The 18,543-nt window shown below is 39.9% G+C and overlaps 2 protein-coding genes across 4 annotated transcripts in view; one reads left to right on the top strand and one right to left on the bottom strand.

Annotated features, from left to right (window-relative positions):
- The window catches only part of LOC6050956 (reversion-inducing cysteine-rich protein with Kazal motifs), a 39,123-nt gene extending 34,968 nt beyond the window's left edge, over positions 1-4,155 (top strand). For all 3 annotated transcript variants that reach the window (XM_038252562.1, XM_038252561.1, XM_038252560.1), the window contains exons 4-7: positions 432-912; positions 976-1,368; positions 2,069-3,154; positions 3,226-4,155. In XM_038252562.1, the coding sequence (XP_038108490.1) occupies positions 432-912; positions 976-1,368; positions 2,069-3,154; positions 3,226-4,019 (2,754 nt within the window). In that variant the 3' untranslated portion in view covers positions 4,020-4,155. The remainder of the gene's footprint in view (positions 1-431; positions 913-975; positions 1,369-2,068; positions 3,155-3,225) is intronic.
- LOC6050957 (digestive cysteine proteinase 1) lies at positions 4,130-14,351 on the bottom strand. Its single transcript, XM_001867435.2, has 4 exons — positions 14,194-14,351; positions 5,655-5,975; positions 5,337-5,594; positions 4,130-5,230 (listed from the first exon to the last, which is right to left on the bottom strand). The coding sequence occupies exons 1-4, from the start codon at positions 14,234-14,236 to the stop codon at positions 4,209-4,211; spliced, it is 1,644 nt and encodes a 547-aa protein (XP_001867470.1). The 5' UTR covers positions 14,237-14,351; the 3' UTR covers positions 4,130-4,208.
- Between the last annotated feature and the right edge of the window lie 4,192 nt (positions 14,352-18,543).

The following is an 18,543-nucleotide window of genomic DNA, read 5'->3' as shown; positions in this document are numbered from 1 at the left end:
AGCCAGTTCTGATATAATCGTGTGGAAAAAAAAAAAATCATGTCTACACACATCCCCACAGACATTTGTTCAGAATTTAATTCTGAGTCGATATGTATACATGAAGTATTTAAGAAGTTAATTTTTCGAGTGATTTTATAGCCTTGCCTCAGTGAGGTGAGGAAGGCAAAAATGGGTTTTCCCATACAAAATTGAATTAATTTGCGCAAAGCGGGGACTTGACCAATCGTTTCCAAACTTTGAGAATTTGTTTAGGACCTCAAAAGGAACTGAAACATAGTTGTGTCACTAAATTTGGACAGTCTTTTTTTTTACCGTGCCACCATGTACTCCTTAATACACCCGAATGCCCGAATACCTCATTACCTCACCTTCCCCTATCAGTAAATTTTTATTCAATCTAACAATAAATTCCAAATTGTCTCCCCCAGCTCTCCCTGGTCAAACTGGGCGCCGATTCCAACGCCAAAGGCTGGAAGCTGCACGACCTCCGGAGTAACTGCGCCCCCACGTTGACTCCCTTCTGGGACTGCATCAACGCCACGCTTGGTTCCGTCCAACGGGGCATCAACTGGCCCGGTCGTCTGTGCTGCTCCCTCGGAATGTCCCCCAGGTGCCAGAACGCATGTGCCATCGCGGCGAACCAGACCGAACTCGCCGTCGGTTGTCGACACAGCGACGAACAGCGGTTGTACGGGTGCGTCCAGCGCCAGGAAGTCGGCGACAGTTGCTGTGCGACGGCCAGGACGTCGGAGTGTCTGCAGGCCTGCAAGGATATATTTCGGACGAATCAAACGCCGAATCGGCAGCAGCGGGACCTGTTGCAGAGCACGTGCAGCAACAACAATTCCAACATTTTGCTGTGTATCAAGGAGTACATTGAAGTTACGGAGAATACCAATTTGAAACATTGTAAGTAGATTCCGTAGTTTGGTCTTAAAATGGCTGAAATTGTTAAAACATTTCTCGCTCCAGATCTCCCCTGCTGCGACCACACCCCAAACACCGAGTGCCGAAAGGCGTGTCGCGATACGCTCCAGGACGGTAGCTTCACCGAGGAGGAAACCCTCGACATCCTGCAAAACTCCGGCTGTGGCGTTCCGCTGCCGCACGATCCACTGTGGAAGTGTTTTTTCTCTTCCGGCAAGAAGCGAGTGGCGCCGGTTAATTCGAATGAAATTTCTCGGATTAATCAGGTCGGGATGGATTCGGCCAAGCTGCACTGCTGTCTGAAGGCCAATTCGACGCGGTGTCGACGGTTCTGCATTGCGACCTACTCGAACGAGTGGACTACCAATTTGGCCGAGTTTGAATTTAGCTGCTTGTTCACGAACGAGGAGTACGGCTTGAAACAGTGCGTTGATGAAGGTATGTTGCGGTCAGGTGGGGTTCGAAATAGGGGAAATATACATATTCTCTCAGTCACCAATCTTCGGCTTATGGGGAGTTTATTGCTCGATTAAAGCTCCAAAATAACTTTTATACCATGAACATCCCACTGATGAAAATGAGCGATAAGCGAAGGCAAATAAAAAAGAAAGGCCAGCCACCAACACCACTAGCACAACCAAGAGCACAACATGTCAGTGAGATCCAGCGATATCAGGAGACTTTCTATGGAAATATTACTTTTTAACTAAAAGTTGTTCACAAATGATATGAGCTGGCTGCAGCCACACGAGTGCGCTTAAAGAAAAAAGAACTCTGCCGATAATAGAAATTGCGTGAGTACCAGTGCATTCTAGTCTGACCAAAATAGAGTTCGGAAATATTTTTGTAAAATGCTCGTAAAAGGAATAGCAATAACTTTTGATAAAAGTCAAATTAAACAGAAATGTTCAGAACAAGCTGTTATACTCGTTGGTGTACTTGGTTTTTCAGTAAATTTTGAGGAACACCCCTGATTATTGAGCATCCTGGGGACATCAATCCGGACCATAGCATAACGATCCATAACAAGAAGTAAGGTGAAACATCCCGGTTCAGTTCCATGTCCTCGGGTCTGCTGGATGTAGATGAGACTTCTACAAAACTAATGAATTCTGCATATTTTTTTATTTCTTCACAGTCGACGAACCATGCGAGCTGGGATGTGACGGCCTGTCCTACTGCAGCAACTTCAACAACCGCCCAACGGAGCTGTTTCGAAGCTGTCGTTCCCAGTCGGACAACGCGGCCCGAAGCGATGTGGAGCAGTGGCGCGAACAACAACTCGTCAATCTGCCCGGGGTCAACCTCCCGATCCGAAACATCAGCGAGTGCTCCATCGAAACCTGGAAGTCGATAGCCTGCCTGCTCCAGGTTAAACCGTGCACCCGAAAATTCCACACGAACCAAATCTGCCGGGACGATTGCTACGAAGTCCTCGGGAACTGCGTCGACTGGAACCGAATGGTTCCGAAGCAGTCCGTAGCCTCGCTCTGTCAGCTGTTCTCCCCGGAGGACTCCAGCGAAGCGGAATGTGTCTCGTTGAAGCGGTTCCTCGTGCCGAGTGACATCCCGCACCGGAATTCCGACTTGGCACTGGTGTCGCCTTGCAGAGGCAATCCCTGCGGTTCAAACCAGATTTGCGTTGTTAAACGAGATGGAACCATCGGCTACACCTGCGTCAACGGTTGTCCTTTAGGGGAAGCCGCAGCGTACCTGGTTCCGGAAGGAACTTTTGTCCGAATTCCAGTCTCCGTAACCCTAAAAGGATGTCTGAAGGTCTGTCGATGTGGCCCAAACGGTCGTATCGAAAAGTGTCAACCCCTGCCCTGTATCAGCTACGATTCCTGCGTCCTCGCCGGCAAGCGTTTCCAGCATCTCTCGTTCTTCTACGTTGAGTGCAACATCTGCAGTTGCTTCGCCGGGGAAATCACCTGCACGAAGAAGCAGTGCCGCGTGCCCGGAATATCCTTCAACCGATCGTTCACCAGTCTTCCCTGCAACTGTCCGCTGCATTATGTGCCCGTTTGTGCGCGGAATGGGATGACCTACCCGTCCGCGTGTATTGCCAAGTGTTCCGGCATTCAGGACGGGGATATCGAGTTTGGACCATGCCGGGCAAGGGATCCTTGCGAGAGCGTGGACTGTGGCCCGCTGGCGCTGTGCATTCCGGACAGGAACATCTGTCTGTCCACGATGCACAAACCGTGTCCCCAGCATCGGTGTGGTGAGTACCCAAGAGATCTTCAACAGTTAGAATTGACCATGAGTAACATATCCCTTTCTTTCCGCTTTCAGTGAGTCTCGCCTCCGCCAACTGCTCTGTCATCACGTCGATCCGCGACACCAATCTCAACTTCTACCCAACCGTGTGCGACCTGGTTAAATCCAGCGGCCTGTACGCGTACCAGGACAAGTACTTCAAGGGATGCGAAACGTCGCGCAAGCACAGCCAGGTGTGCGGCGTCAACGGAATCACGTACCGCAGCGAGTGCGAGGCCTGGAGTGACTACTCGACGGTGGACTACTTCGGACCGTGCCAGGAGATTGGGGTGATTGGCTCTACGCTGGAGGCGCAGTGCAATTCGATCAAGTGTCCCAAGTGGAAGGCCCACGAGTGCAATCTGGTGCTTCCGCCGGGGGCGTGCTGTCCCGTTTGTGGGACGGCGCTGAGGGTCGTGTTTTCGAGGAAGCAGGTCGATCGAGCGTTGTACGCGTTGAAGGGGAACGACACGGAGAACTTGACGTTGAAGTCGATTCTGAGGTCGCTGGAGCGGTTGCTGCAGACGGTGGAATGTCGACTGAGTGGTCAGTTGACCTTTGAGAACGATATTTACGTGATTGTTGAGAATCTCAGTAGGCATCCGAACGCGCTGCAGGCGGAGATTTGCACGAGGGAAGCGGAAAAGTTGGTTACTTTGATTAGAACTCAGAGCCATAGGATTACGAGTGAGTTGAATCTGAGTGCGCTCATCGTGGCCAACTTGGTGAAGCTGAACGTCGATAGCGGGGCTGCTTGGATTGGTTTGAAGTTGGGATGTTATTTGGTGGGACTTTTAATTTGTGTTTGTTTTAGGGAGAGATTACATTGAATACTCAAAGTGCCATAACGCAATTTTAAACTCTAATAAAGACTGTGATATTTGTAGGCGTTTCGAAGAACCAAAGCAAAAATAGACAAATCGCAATAAAACTCTAGTCGTGAGATGTTGTTACACTAATGTTTACTAATGTATTATTGTTTTATTTAAAATAGAATTGAAAGAAACACGACAGTCTCTCTACATTAGTACGTAGGTCGCATCGGTTGCGAGGCCACAGTTGTTATCCTTCATGGCCATGAGTGCGTACCCATCGTTGCCCCACAGGTTCGACCACGAGTTCTTGATCAGCCAGTAATCTTCTCCGTTGAGCGTTCCATAGCCTACTGCCAACACGGCGTGATCCAGTCCATCCAGGTTGTTCTTGCACTCCGGCTCGTAGTAAACTCCATTCGCGTAGTAACTGAACGACTTGTGGCCGGCATCGATGGCAATCGACAGGGGTCCGTGCTTGAACAGCGCCAACTTCATGGCATCCGCATCTCCGGAAGTCACATTAACCCAACCCGTGATCGGTGCGTAAAGAGTCTTGTTCTCCAACCGACAGTACGCATCCTGGCCCAGATATCCGCCGTACTCCTCCTCCGATGGAATACCTCCAACCTCCATCATCCACTGGTAAGCCCGGAAGTCCTCACCGCCATCACATCCGTTGTTTCCGTAACCCCACGAACAATCGACCAGCGCCTGCTGCGAGAAACGCATCAGCTTCTTCGTTTTCAAAAAGTATGCAGACTCAATGTGCCCAGCAGTTCCAAACGACCAGCACGACCCGCAAACCGATTGGTCCTTCACCGGCGTGACCGCCCCAGGGATGCGCCAATCCAGCGACTCCGGCAACTCGTCCATAAAGTCCTTCACGTTGTACGGGAACGGTTGGCCTCCGTTGTACGAGTTGGAAGACTTGAACCCACGCAGCGCCTGGATCTCCTCATCGGTGCGGTCGGCCAGGTGGTTCACGGCCACGGTATAGCCCTTGTTGGCGCGGTTGTGCGAGTGGATGAAGCGCAGATTCTGGCGGAAGATGTCCTGGCGACGGTCGTGCTCCTTCTCGCCGTTGTACGTCTTGCCGTGCTTGTACTTGAACCGGGTGAACTCGTCCTGCAGGTGCTCCTCCGACCGTGGGTGGATAAACTCCTTCATCGGATTGAACGTGGCGTAGTGGCCGTTGCCGGGGCCGGGAAATCCGACGCAGGGGTCAGCTGGGGATTAGAAATGTTTATTTTTTTTATCCAGTTTTAACACGAAAAGTCAACACTTGAGCAACATGATGAACCGTTAAGAGGCATAAAGTATTGTTCAACTCACCAACGGGCACCTCAAACACCTCAGCCGGAATATCCTGGTGCTCGTACGAGTCGTAATCGATGTAGTAGTGATCGTAATGCGATCCCAGCAGCGTGTTGTAACCCTTCATCTCGTACCGCACCGGAATGGGCATCCTCGATGCCGGATACTTCGGTGACTTGATGTACCGAACCCACAGGTAATAGTAGTTTCGCTTCTGCCCAACGTCCACAATCAGCGTGAACTTGTCGCAGGTGAATCCATTTCGGGTTTCGGTTCCTGAAACGCAATCACATCAGTCATAAACCCCCCAAACAAAAACCTCGTCACAACACTCACCCTCCAGCTTGAACTCCTTTGCGTTCGGCAGAATGCTCTGCACCTCGATAGCATTATCAGCGGATCCGTTGACCTGCAGGCAGGTCTCTTTGTTCAGCTGCTGGCGGGTGCTGACCGGGGCGACCTTTAGACTGGTGCCGTACTCGCCCGCCTTCGTCAGCTGATAAGTCTTGACCATGCCGCCGTAGTAGTCGATCCGCGAGCGGCCGTTGTCCCGGTCGAACCACGCGTAGAACGGCTCGCTGATCTCGGCGTACGGGATGTTCAGGATGCCGCTGACCGAGTACACGTTCGGCCACTTGGGCGGGTTGGTGGCGAGAGCTGGGTGGCGGAAGGGAGGAAAGCGTTGATAAATTGCTGTTGCTTGAAGTACCATGCGTTCCTATCACAACATGACAGCATCTTGTTTTATTATTGTTTTATTTTTAGTATTTTAATTTGCATTTATTTTCTTTAGTTTTTGTTTGCTATTGGTAGTATTTTTCCTATTCTACCACCTCCTATCATAACATATTGCCCATCTAATTTGTTCATGGTTTTACAGACACTTTTTCAATTTTTTGCTTGTTTTTCACATTTGTATTTGCACAGCAAAAAATCCGATGGTAAAATCGCATGCAAAAGCATGCACATCACCTTCGTCAAAATAAACACTTAATATTACACACTGCATGTACAATTTTTGCAAACACAAAAAAAAAGTTGCAACCAACGGGATTCAAACCCAGCACCAATAGTAAGGTCTGGCGCCTTAGCCCACTCGGCCATCAGACCGATGAAAGACTGCAAGGATAATCGCATATATGAGCTTGACATTTCGGTCAAGTAGGTTTCCCATACTGATGAGCTACATATTTCAGGGTGTAATATTACACAGAATTGCATAAAATAATGCAATATTTATTTTACACCCAGGCCTTTTACACGCAGCTGGATTACTACTTTTTTAGCTGTGGTATTTGTATTTTATTTTTCAACAATATACCGAAGGTACAACCTTTTTTGTATACATTGACTTAAATGATAAGGACCTTATGTTTCATTAAAACTAAAAACTAACAACTAAATTTAAAACTAAAACGAAATAAACTAAAGATATAAAAATGTCGATAATACGACAAATTACTTGTTTAAGTAGAATTCAGTAATAAATTTAAGAATGATTATCAGCTGTGTATGTAGTTATAAAATAGTGTGTAATTCAAGGCATTGCTTAGTCAAAAACCAAAACAAAACTCAAATTCTCTGCTATATAATGGCACCACTACCATTGTGCGTACACAGCTAAAAAAGTAGTAATCCAGCTGCGTGTAAAAGGCCTGGGTGTAAAATAAATATTGCATTATTTTATGCAATTTTATGTGATTTTACACTCCGAAATATGTAGCCCATCAGTATGGGAAACCTACTTGACCGAAATGTCAAGCTCATATATGCGTTTATCCATGCAACTTTACATCGGTCTGATGACCGAGTGGGCAAAGGCGCCATTCCTTACTGTTGGTGCTGGGTTTGAATCCCGTCGGTTGCAACTTTTTTTTGTGTGTTGCAAAAACTGTACATGCAGTGTGTAATATTAAGTGTTTATTTTGACGAAAGTGATGTGCATGCTTTTGCATGCGATTTTACCATCGGATTTTTTGCTGTGTAGAGGTATAGTTTGGGGACACTACAAAAGTTACTGTATACTTTTTTATACTTTAAATATTGAAAATGCTAGTAAAAAAAACACTGCCAAAGTTGACTCCTGAAAAAATGCCTAATTAAAAACTATGGCAAAGTCACAAGACAAACTTCCAACCCTAAAATTTTCTTTAATTGTAAGAGTTTCTCTTTACATTGCTTTTTAAATATCAAAAATTGATTAAAATAAACTGCAAAAAAATTTGTCAAAATATAAAAATTTAAATTACAAGCCAGGTTTCAACATTTGGATGAAAAAAGTGTTTTAAAATGCATTTTACACACGTCCAGTTGCATTCCAATCATAAGTTTTCAAAATATCAATGCACAGTGGTCCAGATCGCAAAATTAAGTAAATTTAAAACCTAAATATCTCGTAAAGGCGTAAGCCAAATTTTAAGCGCTAGGTTGCATTTGAAAGAAAAGATCCAGCACTACAAACGCTGAAAAAATCTCAGAGGTGTTTTTCTTTAAACTCGTTTTCATTTGAAAAAGTCCAATTTTCAAGGGAAACCCATACAGGACCATCCTAACGAAATTCGAAAATTATCCAAATATATGTTTTCCGTGTAATTTTTCCGCTGAATCTGAATCTGCCCTCAGAATTGAGCCAAATTGTCACCAAATCGATTTTTGGTCCTCTTTTGGGTTTAAATCATAATTTTACATGGAAACCCAAAATATTACCTAAAATCGATTTGCTGACAATTTGACTCAATTCTGAGGGCAGATTCAGATTTAGCGGGTAAAATTACATGGAAAAACATATATCTGGATAATTTTCGAATTTCGTTAGGGTGGTCCTGTATGGGTTTCCCTTGAAAATTGGACTTTTTCAAATGAAAATATCTCTAGTTTAAAGAAAAACACCGCCAAGATTTTTTCAGCGTTTCTAGTGCTGGATCTCCTCTTTCAAATCCAACCTAGCGCTTAAAATTTGGCTTGCGCATTTTCGAGATATTAGGTTTTAATTTTGCATCTTTTTTACCTTAAAATGGCTGTAACTTTTGACACTTAAAAGTGTACCGAATACCAGTTTTCTCTAAAACTTAACCCTGAATTGCCACTTTTAAAAAACTGATTTTTGAAGGTTTGATCAGACTCAGATGCTTTCTATAAATTTGGTCGTAGAAGGCGTAGATTACGAGATACAATTTTGGTGTCTTCGACAAAGTTGCTTTAATTGGCAAGCTCAACAACTTTCTACAACACGAAAAAATCCCAAAAATATTCCTGAAAAGCTAGATTTTCAAAATCGCCCTAATCGTGAACCACCCTAATTTTCAACCAAATCAAAAGTAACCCCTTTTCATTTGCAACAGCTCTTCTAAAGACACCAAAGCTCACATCTTCACCATTTTTCTGAAAATCCACTGTCCACCACTGTGCAATGTATTGAGGGAATTTTTTTTGCGAAAAAAACACTTCGTGGGACTGTACATTGGTATTTCATGAAAATTTAAAATGTTTTCAAAGGAGTGCAAACATGCTAAATATGATTATAAACGCAGGAAAATGTTTTTTAACTGGTTTTTAGTGGATTAAAGTTTTTCGAAAAAATGTTTTTGTTTGCCCCCTGATTATTCGGGCCAACAATAAAGAGGAAGGGGGGGGGGGGGGGCGACATAAACTTTGACAAATATTTGCAACGGCCTAAGTGCAATTAATAATAATAATTAAATAGCATTTGCCTGCGTTGTTTTTACTTCGTGTTACATATTAACCCTCGCTGAACCAAAAAGGTTCAAATCGTCGGAAAAGCAACATCAAACATTCCTAATTCAGATTTTTTTTAACGATTAGGATGATTCTAGTTTAATTTTATCTTATTTTGAAGATTAATCTTCAATAACCTTGATCCATAATCGGTAAAAAAGCATTTACATGTTTGTATATGGGTCATTCCATCTCAACTGTGCACGAAAAAGTGCAAATTTGAAAATTACCCTCTCCGATCCTGCTCAAATTTGGCAGAGCTGTTGATACTATCAAAACATACAAGAATCCCGAATTTCATCCAAATCGGACCACCCCCTCCATATTTGTACCTCCCCAAAAATTCGACTTTTTGGCGATTTTTGACCAAACCTCCTAGTTTGAAACGGCGATAGCTCAGGAACCACAAATCTTAGAAGATCGGTCTTAGACTCAATTTTGAAGGAAATTGGACGTAGAATCCATTTCCGTGATCAAAATGTTGATTAATTTATTTTTTCTACCTGTATTGCGCAATTGAAAACTTTAAACGGCCGTATCTCAAAACACCCCAACTTATTTTTTTTATTTGACCTCACCATCGTGTTTCCCGGCCAATTTTACATAAGAATCACCTATCGACAGAAATGCATATGTTTCGTTCCAGAGATATCGAATTTTAAAGTTTTGTGTTTTCGAGATTACCTACATCAGCTTCATTCGCCGCATTTGCTAGAAGCACACAGGCGGGCTGATCAATAACTGCTACCTGTTGTTCTGGGAGATGATTAATTTAATTTATATTTTTATAATTTTACGAAAATATTTATTCAAATGGCTTTTTTATAATTTTTATTTTTATAATTTTATGCAAATATTTATTCAAATGGCTAATAGGGAAAATTCTCGTATGTTTGGCAGGTTGAGTCCTCGCTCCTATTTTCGTCCAATTTGCTAATTTTCACTATTCAAACAACAAATTTTGCAAAACAGAAACTTGCTTGTTCACTCCTTATAAAGCTATTTATCACTCGATTTCAGTTGAAAACGCTTTTAACACTGGAACGCCCAACGCATGTCCAACTTACACGGACGCCCAAGCCTCCCAAAAAAGTTGGAACGGTAACTTCAACACGCCGGTTCTCAGGCATAACTCAACCAATCGGGACGATTCTTGTTTCCAGTGATTTGTAAGAATGTCTAGATGATCCTAAAACTTTGCAGAACTTAATTTGATAAAATCTGTAATTTCTGCAACCGAAAACATCGTTCCACCTTTTTTAAAAACGACTTTTTTTTTACATGCGAAAAAAAAGTTGGAACGATGTTTTTGATCGTAAAAATTACAGATTTGATCAAATTAAGTTCTGCACAGTTCTAGAATCATCTAGACAGCCTAACAAATCACTCGAAAGAAGAATCATCTTTATTGGTTGAGTTATGCCTGAGAACCGGCGAGTTGAAGTTACCGTTCCAACTTTTTTGGAGCCTTGGGCGTTGGAATGTTAATCAGCTGTAATTGAATGCCAAAGCGCTGATATGACAACATTAGAGGAACGCTGGAATTAGATGCTGTTCCCCTACCTTGATCAATCTATTTTTGTGAAAGGAATATTTATTGGGTTATTTTTATATGCACCGTTTTTTACGTGTTGCTAACCGTTTTAGAGTACCTCCGAGGCCATGACTAGGGCCTTTATCATGTATGATGTATGTATCATGAGTAGCAAAATAGTGCCATTCAGCAAAAACCCCAAAACCTGCTTTATTATTATTATTATAGTTTATTATTGACACTTTACCATAATTTGGCAAATCTGATTTATGGTTTAAAAGATTGATCATATTAAGTCAATTTTTATATTGTGAGCCAGCTCCATTTGATTAAAAGATGACTTTGGTCAAGGTACATTTAATTTAAAAAAAAATCCTTATACGTGAGGACAGCAGCCGTATTGTGTTCCAAGAATCCAAGAATGATAGAAGAAAAAAAACACTGTTGTTCGGACGGTGTCGAAATCATCGCAACTAAATTTGGGGAATTAGCCGCTATGCAGCAGATCAAACTTTGTGATTTTCTAATACTTTTCAGTTTTATACTTTCCAGAAATCCTTTTCCTATTCTTTGTGATCGTCCTTCACTAGCGTACAACGTATCAACAAATTTTATTCATTTTAATTCATATTTTTTACTCAATAATGTATCGTGCACTTATTGTTCAGTGTTACTAACAAGATTAATTGCATTTTCCTCTCACTCCGTCGGAATCCAATTCTGCCCTTTACTGTGTGTCGTTATTGCTCTGTCCTGTGGGTTAACACAGAAAATTCACTTCATTCATTTTTTTGAGCAAATAAACATTCGTGATTAAACTCCAGTTTCCTACAGTGTTATACAGTTAATTTTTGCCCAATTTGATAAAGATTATTTATGATGAAATATTATTTCAATAAATGGCCAGGTAGCAGTTATTGATCAGCCCGCCTGTGTGCTTCTAGCAGATGCGGCGAATGAAGCTGATGTAGGTAATCTCGAAAACACAAAACTTTAAAACTCGATATCTCTGGAACGAAACATATTCATTTCTGTCGATAGGTGATTCTTATGTAAAATTGGCCGGGGAACACGATGGTGAGGTCAAATAAAAAAAATAAGTTGGGGTGTTTTGAGATACGGCCGTTTAAAGTTTTCAATTGCGCAATACAGGTAGAAAAAATAAATATCATCAACATTTTGATCACGGAAATGGATTCTACGTCCAATTTCCTTCAAAATTGAGTCTAAGACCGATCTTCTAAGATTTGTGGTTCCTGAGCTATCGCCGTTTCAAACTAGGAGGTTTGGTCAAAAATCGCCAAAAAGTCGAATTTTTGGGGAGGTACAAATATGGAGGGGGTGGTCCGATTTGGATGAAATTCGGGATTCTTGCATGTTTTGATAGTATCAACAGCCCTGCCAAATTTGAGCAGGATCGGAGAGGGTAATTTTCAAATGCTGTTCCGCTTCAGATGGAATGACCCATATTATGTTTGTATATTATTATTATCTTTATTTTTTGTTGAGCAAAAGTTCAAAAATAGAAATTACATACACTATTGAACAAATAGCACATTTACCCACTGTAAGAGATCATTCGAGAGATTTTTCTAATAAAATGCAGCAAAATCGGTTATGATTTTATGGAGATACAGCTGTCCACAAACGCATGATTGTCCCATGTGTAATTAGTTTAGACTCTTTGTCTACGTTTGATTTAATTTTTTCAAAGTACAACAATGTTAAAATTGAATCAATATTATTATCAAATTTCAAGCCAAACTTTCAATAAGAACAAAACTTTCAAAAAATCTGTTGAGAGTTTAAATTACATTACATTGTGATATCAATCTGCCGGGAAACCGTGGTGTAGGGGTAAGCGTGATTGCCTCTCACCCAGTCGGCCTGGGTTCGATCCCAGACGGTCCCGGTGGCATTTTTCGAGACGAGATTTGTCTGATCACGCCTTCCGTCTGACGGGAAGTAAATGTTGGTCCCGGACTAACCTAGAAAAGGTTAGGTCGTTAGCTCAGTCCAGGAGGGGTAGGAGTCGTCTCCCTGGGTCCTGCCTCGGTGGAGTCGCTGGTAGGCAGTTGGACTAACAATCCATAGGTTGTCAGTTCGAATCCCGGGGTGGATGGAAGCTAAGGTGTAAAAAGAGGTTTGTAATTGCCTCAACAATCAAGCCTTCGGACACATAGTTTCGAGTAGGAATCTCGCAATCGAGAACGCCAAGACAATGCTGTTGAGCAGTGTTTCTCAACCTTTTGCGATCCATTCCCCCCTTGACTGATTTGCAAGAACTTCATTCCCCCCCCCTCCCCCCCCCTTATTTTTAATTTATTGGTATCAATGCACAAATATAGTTCCATTTTTTTAAGTTTGCAAATAGATGACAATTTTCATAACAAATTAATGTGTAATATACGCAATAAACTATAGTAGGTATTTGGAAAAATTTCATTTTTGTTCAAAAAAAAAAACTTACAGACAATTTGACAATTTCGCAGGTTTGAATTTGATAGATTGTTTGTTCATTTGATCAATTTTTCATGAACAAGAAAAGCCACTATTTTAGGCTTCTTTTCGTTTAAATCACAATAAATAAATACAATTTTAAAATATGTACAAATATAAAAAAATATATTAATTATCTGCGGCAGAAGACAGATTTCTTCTTTGAAAAACTTTTTTTCAATTTCAAATTATTTTTGAAAAAGTTGCTCTTTAAATGTGTAAAAAAATCTCATAGAAAAAAAACAAAAAAATCTGTTACAAAAAAATGTTTTGTGTCCAAAAAAATACAAATGCCTGAAAAATATATAAAAAATCATGTTATTGTTTCAAGAAATTTCAAAATCAACACAAATTGAAACTTTAGTAATTATTTTTTGGGAAAAAACAAATGTTGTTATTACTAATCAAAGAAACTGAAAAATGCAAGGAATGTGTCAGATAAAGACATTGAATTTCTATTGAACCCTCATTCCCCCCCTAGAATGGCCAAATTCCCCCCCAGGGGGGAATTCCTCACCGGTTGAGAAACACTGCTGTAGAGCGAATAATTTGATTTTTGATTTTTTTGTGATATCAATCTAGAGATTTTATAGCTCTGAACTAAATCAAACTCAATTCTTGGTGAATTCTAAAACTATTTTCTAGATCTATCATCAGGTTCTCAACCACCTCATTTTGCCCCCTTTTTTGCTTCTCTACTTGTTGCTGTTTACCGCAAAATGTCCATCGCGACCGGCACCATCAGTTGTGTTATAGCGCACTCGCGCTTTTGTATATACAAATAATACTAGTTCGAGTGTGATTGTCCGAGACCGGGTCAACCAGCGAGAACGAAATAGATTAAAAAGAACGCGCAATAAGAAGTTTTGAACAATAAAGAAATGGCTGCGTCAGCATGGAGGATCATAAAAAGTACAAAGAAAATGGTGAAAGTGAGTTTTTTTGTACTTGTTTAAATTTTAAGCAGTTGAAGAAACTTAGATGATTACTATTGGTTGCCAAAAAAAAAAATATATTTCTCTTATTTTACACGATTTCAAGTGATAAAAAATCAAACTTAGCTCAATTTCATATCATATGCTTAAACATAACTCAATTTTAACTCACCTGCTGCAAAGCAGCAACCCAAAACTAACAATAATTTCCGCATTATTATAATAAAAACTTAACACTTATAAAACATTAGCTATTACACTCAACACTTTCACTATAGAACGTCCTTTCGGTGGAAAGGTTCCGAAACGAATGAGTTCTCGCGCGGACCGCGTTCTAAAGGACTATCGGAGAATCGTGAGAATAGAATGTGAAGAGACGATTGTGTAATATGCAATGCATTCGCTATGGACGACGACCGACGTGGGCACACAACCATAAATCGGTTTAACGAATTCCGTTTTGAGCCCGCCATCACACCATCACGGGTGGAATGCAGGGTTTGATGGATTATTTGAAAAGGACATGCATTTTATAAAGCGTGGGAAGAGATTTTAGGAAACGGTTTATTGCGCAGTATGTTTTTCTCTTCAGATTATTGAACTTTTGTCTATTTTCGGTCTGAAAAATCAGGAAGCAAAAAAATATCATTTCAAAAAAGTTCAAAATTTCAATGGAAATTTAAGTGCAATCATCTGAAATCAATTGAAATTGCATTCCCCTACGCTAAGAATAATGTTTAGAATGTTTATGATTATTTAAAAATCTTTTGATTTTTTTTTGTAAATATTCAATGTACAGTAGCGCATTTTTTCGCTACATTTTTCAGATTTCGTCAAATCTTACATTATTTTAGACTAATGATTGCAAAAGTACTAAACTCGATTAGACTACCTTGCGTAAAATGCATTTTTAAACAGTTTTCATTCAAATGGTGAGACTATGGCTCGTTATTTAATTTTTTTTTTCATTTTGCATTTTTTAATGTGTAGTGCACTGCCCATGTTCGCATGAATGTCCCATATGCATTTTCATCGATTTCGAGTTATTGATGCAGTTTGGTTCAAAATTTTGTGCTCTTTCGAAAGAGCCTATAACATCCAGTACTTTTTCCTTGAAATCAGGATGAAATTCAATTTTTTCTCGAAAACTTAACACGTAACATTATGTATGAGACAAACTTCAAATCAAGAGTTTTTTTTGATTAGGACCTATAAACATATGAAAGACAATAGTTTATTGGTCCTTTTCAAAAAAAACTCTGGAAATGCGTTTTTCTCAGCTTGCTGTTTTTGCATATGGGACATTTATGCGAACATGGGCAGTGCAGTTGTTTTGAAATCATTAGTTTTAAAAAATGTAAGATTTAACGAAAACAAAATTTTTAGTGAATAAAAAAACTTGTTGCGGTACTGTACATCGACAAAAACTTTTAAAAATATTTGAAACAGGACTTTAAAAACATTGAATTACAATTGAATTTAGAGAATACAAATGAATTAGACTTGAAAAACTGAGCAATTATCCGATAAACCGGAAATTCATATTATATGTCTTTTTTTAACAAACTATTAGGGACCTTCCCTATTACCAAAGAAGCCATTTCATATCATTGGTTCACCCATAAAAAAGCTCCATCCAATTTTGATAGCTTCAGCTGTTCTTACAAAAATGGTACGTAAATATTTGAAACCAGTACTATTAGGATGAATTTTCTGAACGATTTGGTGTATTCAGCAAAGCAAAAACAAATGCCGATTTATTTACAAAAAAATATTTTTCAACTTCCGTATTTTTGATTTTTTCAAATGTTTTAAGAGCCAAGACACCACAACTTTTGAGTCATAGGTAAGTACGGCCCAATCTTTGCCACGGAGTTATAACTTTCTGAAAAAAATATGTTTTTTTAAATAGCTCATTTTTTTATTTTGGTTTTTAATATAAAAATAAATTTGCAATCAAAAAGTACACAGCAGTATTATTTAATTAAGTTCGCCGTTTTCAAGATAAAGCTAGTTAAGGTTGTAATTTTGCTAACAAATTTAAATTTTTCGATTATTTAAAATAGTGCATGAGTGTTCATTACTTAAAAAATATCGAAAAATTTAAGATGGACGTCAGGTAGGTGAGATAAAAAATTTAAATTGATAAATAGTTAAAATAAAACTTATATCTTTATTTAAAACAACGCCTTTTTTAACATTTTAAAAACGTGTCTTAGCAAAAAATAAAGGAAATAAAAATAAAATTGCGAAAAATGGAAAGTACTCCATTTAACGTTTTTTTTTGACTTGAGTTTTTAAAGTAAAATTAAACTTGCAATCGAAAAGTACATAACTAAAATGTTAAAAAAACGCGTTGTTTTAAATAAATGGGAAATTGACGTACTTAAAGTTCCGAAGAAAATGGATTTAAAATCACTACCATTTTCGCTACTAATCTGTCCATAATCGAGAGACATGTCACTTTATTGGAATTTTAATGCACTTTTCGAATCTGTACTATCAGAAAGGTAATTTTGTAATTTTTAACAAAAAAAAAATCATTTTAAAATAAGGTGTTTTTTAATAATTTTGCAAAGTAAAGTAAAGTTAACGTCTGATTGAAATTGAAGAGGAGTCTGGGTGTGAGTTGGTGGAGAATTACTCGCATAGAAATATCACAAGCATTGAAGCGACCAGGCTTACTGCTCAAAGATTACCGCAGGGACGATTCGTTCAACTGAGTTGAAATATAATATTCCTTAAAAATGGTATCAACAAGTCTGAGAAATATTGTTTAAAAATAAACTTCAATAAGAAAAAAATAAGCAAAAAGCATGCTTGGGGTAGGTAAATGATAACTTTCCGGAGGCTCCCCGAAAATAATCTTTTTTTTTTCAAAAACCAAGATTTTTGGGTCATACATAACGCAACCAACGCAACAGATCTGAAAGGGTTAACTAGTCATCGCCTGCAGACAAAATCTGAATATTTTTAACAGTGTGGTTCCCTATGAATACATGCATAAACAAGGTCACGCATGTTGTTGAATAAGACTGTTATTGGTCATCATTGCAGAGTGTAAATAAAAAGTGCGGACCAGAACTGCGTTACAGCAATTATTTTGCTGTATTTTGTGATAACTGATAAACAAAATGTCAGTATTTATCAAGCCGGAACCAGCAGATCCGGAGGAACTTGGCCACGGTCAAGAATCCAAAGGGAACAAACATGAGTCACACCAAAGCTTTAACCTATCCGAATGTGACGCTATCCTGGACGCTGTTGACGTGGAATGCTGGCAAATGACCCCAAGTCGTGTCCCGTACACGGCCAACCAAATACAGACACTGGAGAAGCGCTTTGAAAAAAATCAGTTCTGCCAGAAGGATGACCGCATTGCAGTTGCCAGCGCGGTTAATCTCACTCCAAAACAGGTTAAAATATGGTTCCAGAATCGTCGTGCCAAAGCTAAGCAAGTCAGTTCGGGATGGAAAGAGCGAACCCAACCAAGCAATTCCCAAGTCAACAAGGTCCAGGCGAAACCCGTGGAACCCAAATCCATTCGGCACCGAACAGTTTTCACCAACACGCAGCAGAACAGCTTGGAAGAGCTGTTTAAAACTAAAAAGTATCTCAGTTTTGCAGAACGATGTGAAATTGCCAGCTCGCTGAAACTGAATCCTTTGCAGGTAAGAATGAAATATCAAATATTTGCTTCTTGTTTCTAATCTTGAATAAAAATGTATTTCGCAGGTTCAGGTTTGGTTTCAGAATCGACGGGCCAGGTTGGTCAAAAGCAACAAAACGTTGCCAAACTTTGAGGCAAATGTCAAGACAGAAGATGAACTGGCGGATGTTCCGGAACAGATCGTTAGTTTGATTTCCCCAGATTGTTATCCATTGGACTAGAGTGGATTCTCGATGAATTACCGTTGGAAGTTGTTAAAGTTTTTAAGATATAAGGTAATCTTAAACACATGTAATGTCAAATCATAACTAAATCAGAGCAGATAGTTCCTGATCTCTGATTCGCTGGCGAACTTGGCGAACCGAAACAATGTAAACATACTTCAATATAGCCAATAAAATACTATTCCAAAGAATATTAAAGTTTGTATTCCGAAATTACAGAATTACAGCAGCTACAGAATTTCCTCTACGTTTTTTGGAAATCGACTTTTCATTGATTTTTATTAAATTTGGATGAAACTTTGTCCATGCATTCTCTGTGTAAAAAAAACCCTTTGCATTATTAGTTTTTCCATACACGCATCATTCTTCCCCTATAGATTCTGTGAAACGTGAACCGTACACAGAATCCTCTCTGCGGTTAATGCAATGCGGTTGGCCTGGCTGTTTTTTAGGGTAAAAGAGCGTGATTTGCAATCAAAAAAATCAAATTATTCGCTCTACAGCATTGCCTTGGTGTTCTCGATTACGAGATTCCTACTCGAAACTAAGTGTCCGAAGGCTTGATTGTTGAGGCAATTGCAAACCTCTTTTTACACCTTAGCTTCCATCCACCCCGGGATTCGAACTG

Source organism: Culex quinquefasciatus, chromosome 2 (assembly GCF_015732765.1).
Source record: "Culex quinquefasciatus strain JHB chromosome 2, VPISU_Cqui_1.0_pri_paternal, whole genome shotgun sequence".
Lineage (NCBI taxonomy): Eukaryota > Metazoa > Arthropoda > Insecta > Diptera > Culicidae > Culex > Culex quinquefasciatus.
Note: the sequence above shows the minus strand (reverse complement) of the source record. Positions and strands in the feature narration are given on the sequence as shown.

Bases quoted from the DNA above. Each gene is read 5' to 3' on its own strand.
- LOC6050957 (XM_001867435.2), bottom strand. From the start codon at position 14,236: ATGCGGAAATTATTGTTAGTTTTGGGTTGCTGCTTTGCAGCAG. The intron at 5,976-14,193 runs GTGAGTTAAAAT...TCCGCCACCCAG, and splicing joins GGGTTGCTGCTTTGCAGCAG to CTCTCGCCACCAACCCGCCC. The intron at 5,595-5,654 runs GTGAGTGTTGTG...ATTGCGTTTCAG, and splicing joins AAAGGAGTTCAAGCTGGAGG to GAACCGAAACCCGAAATGGA.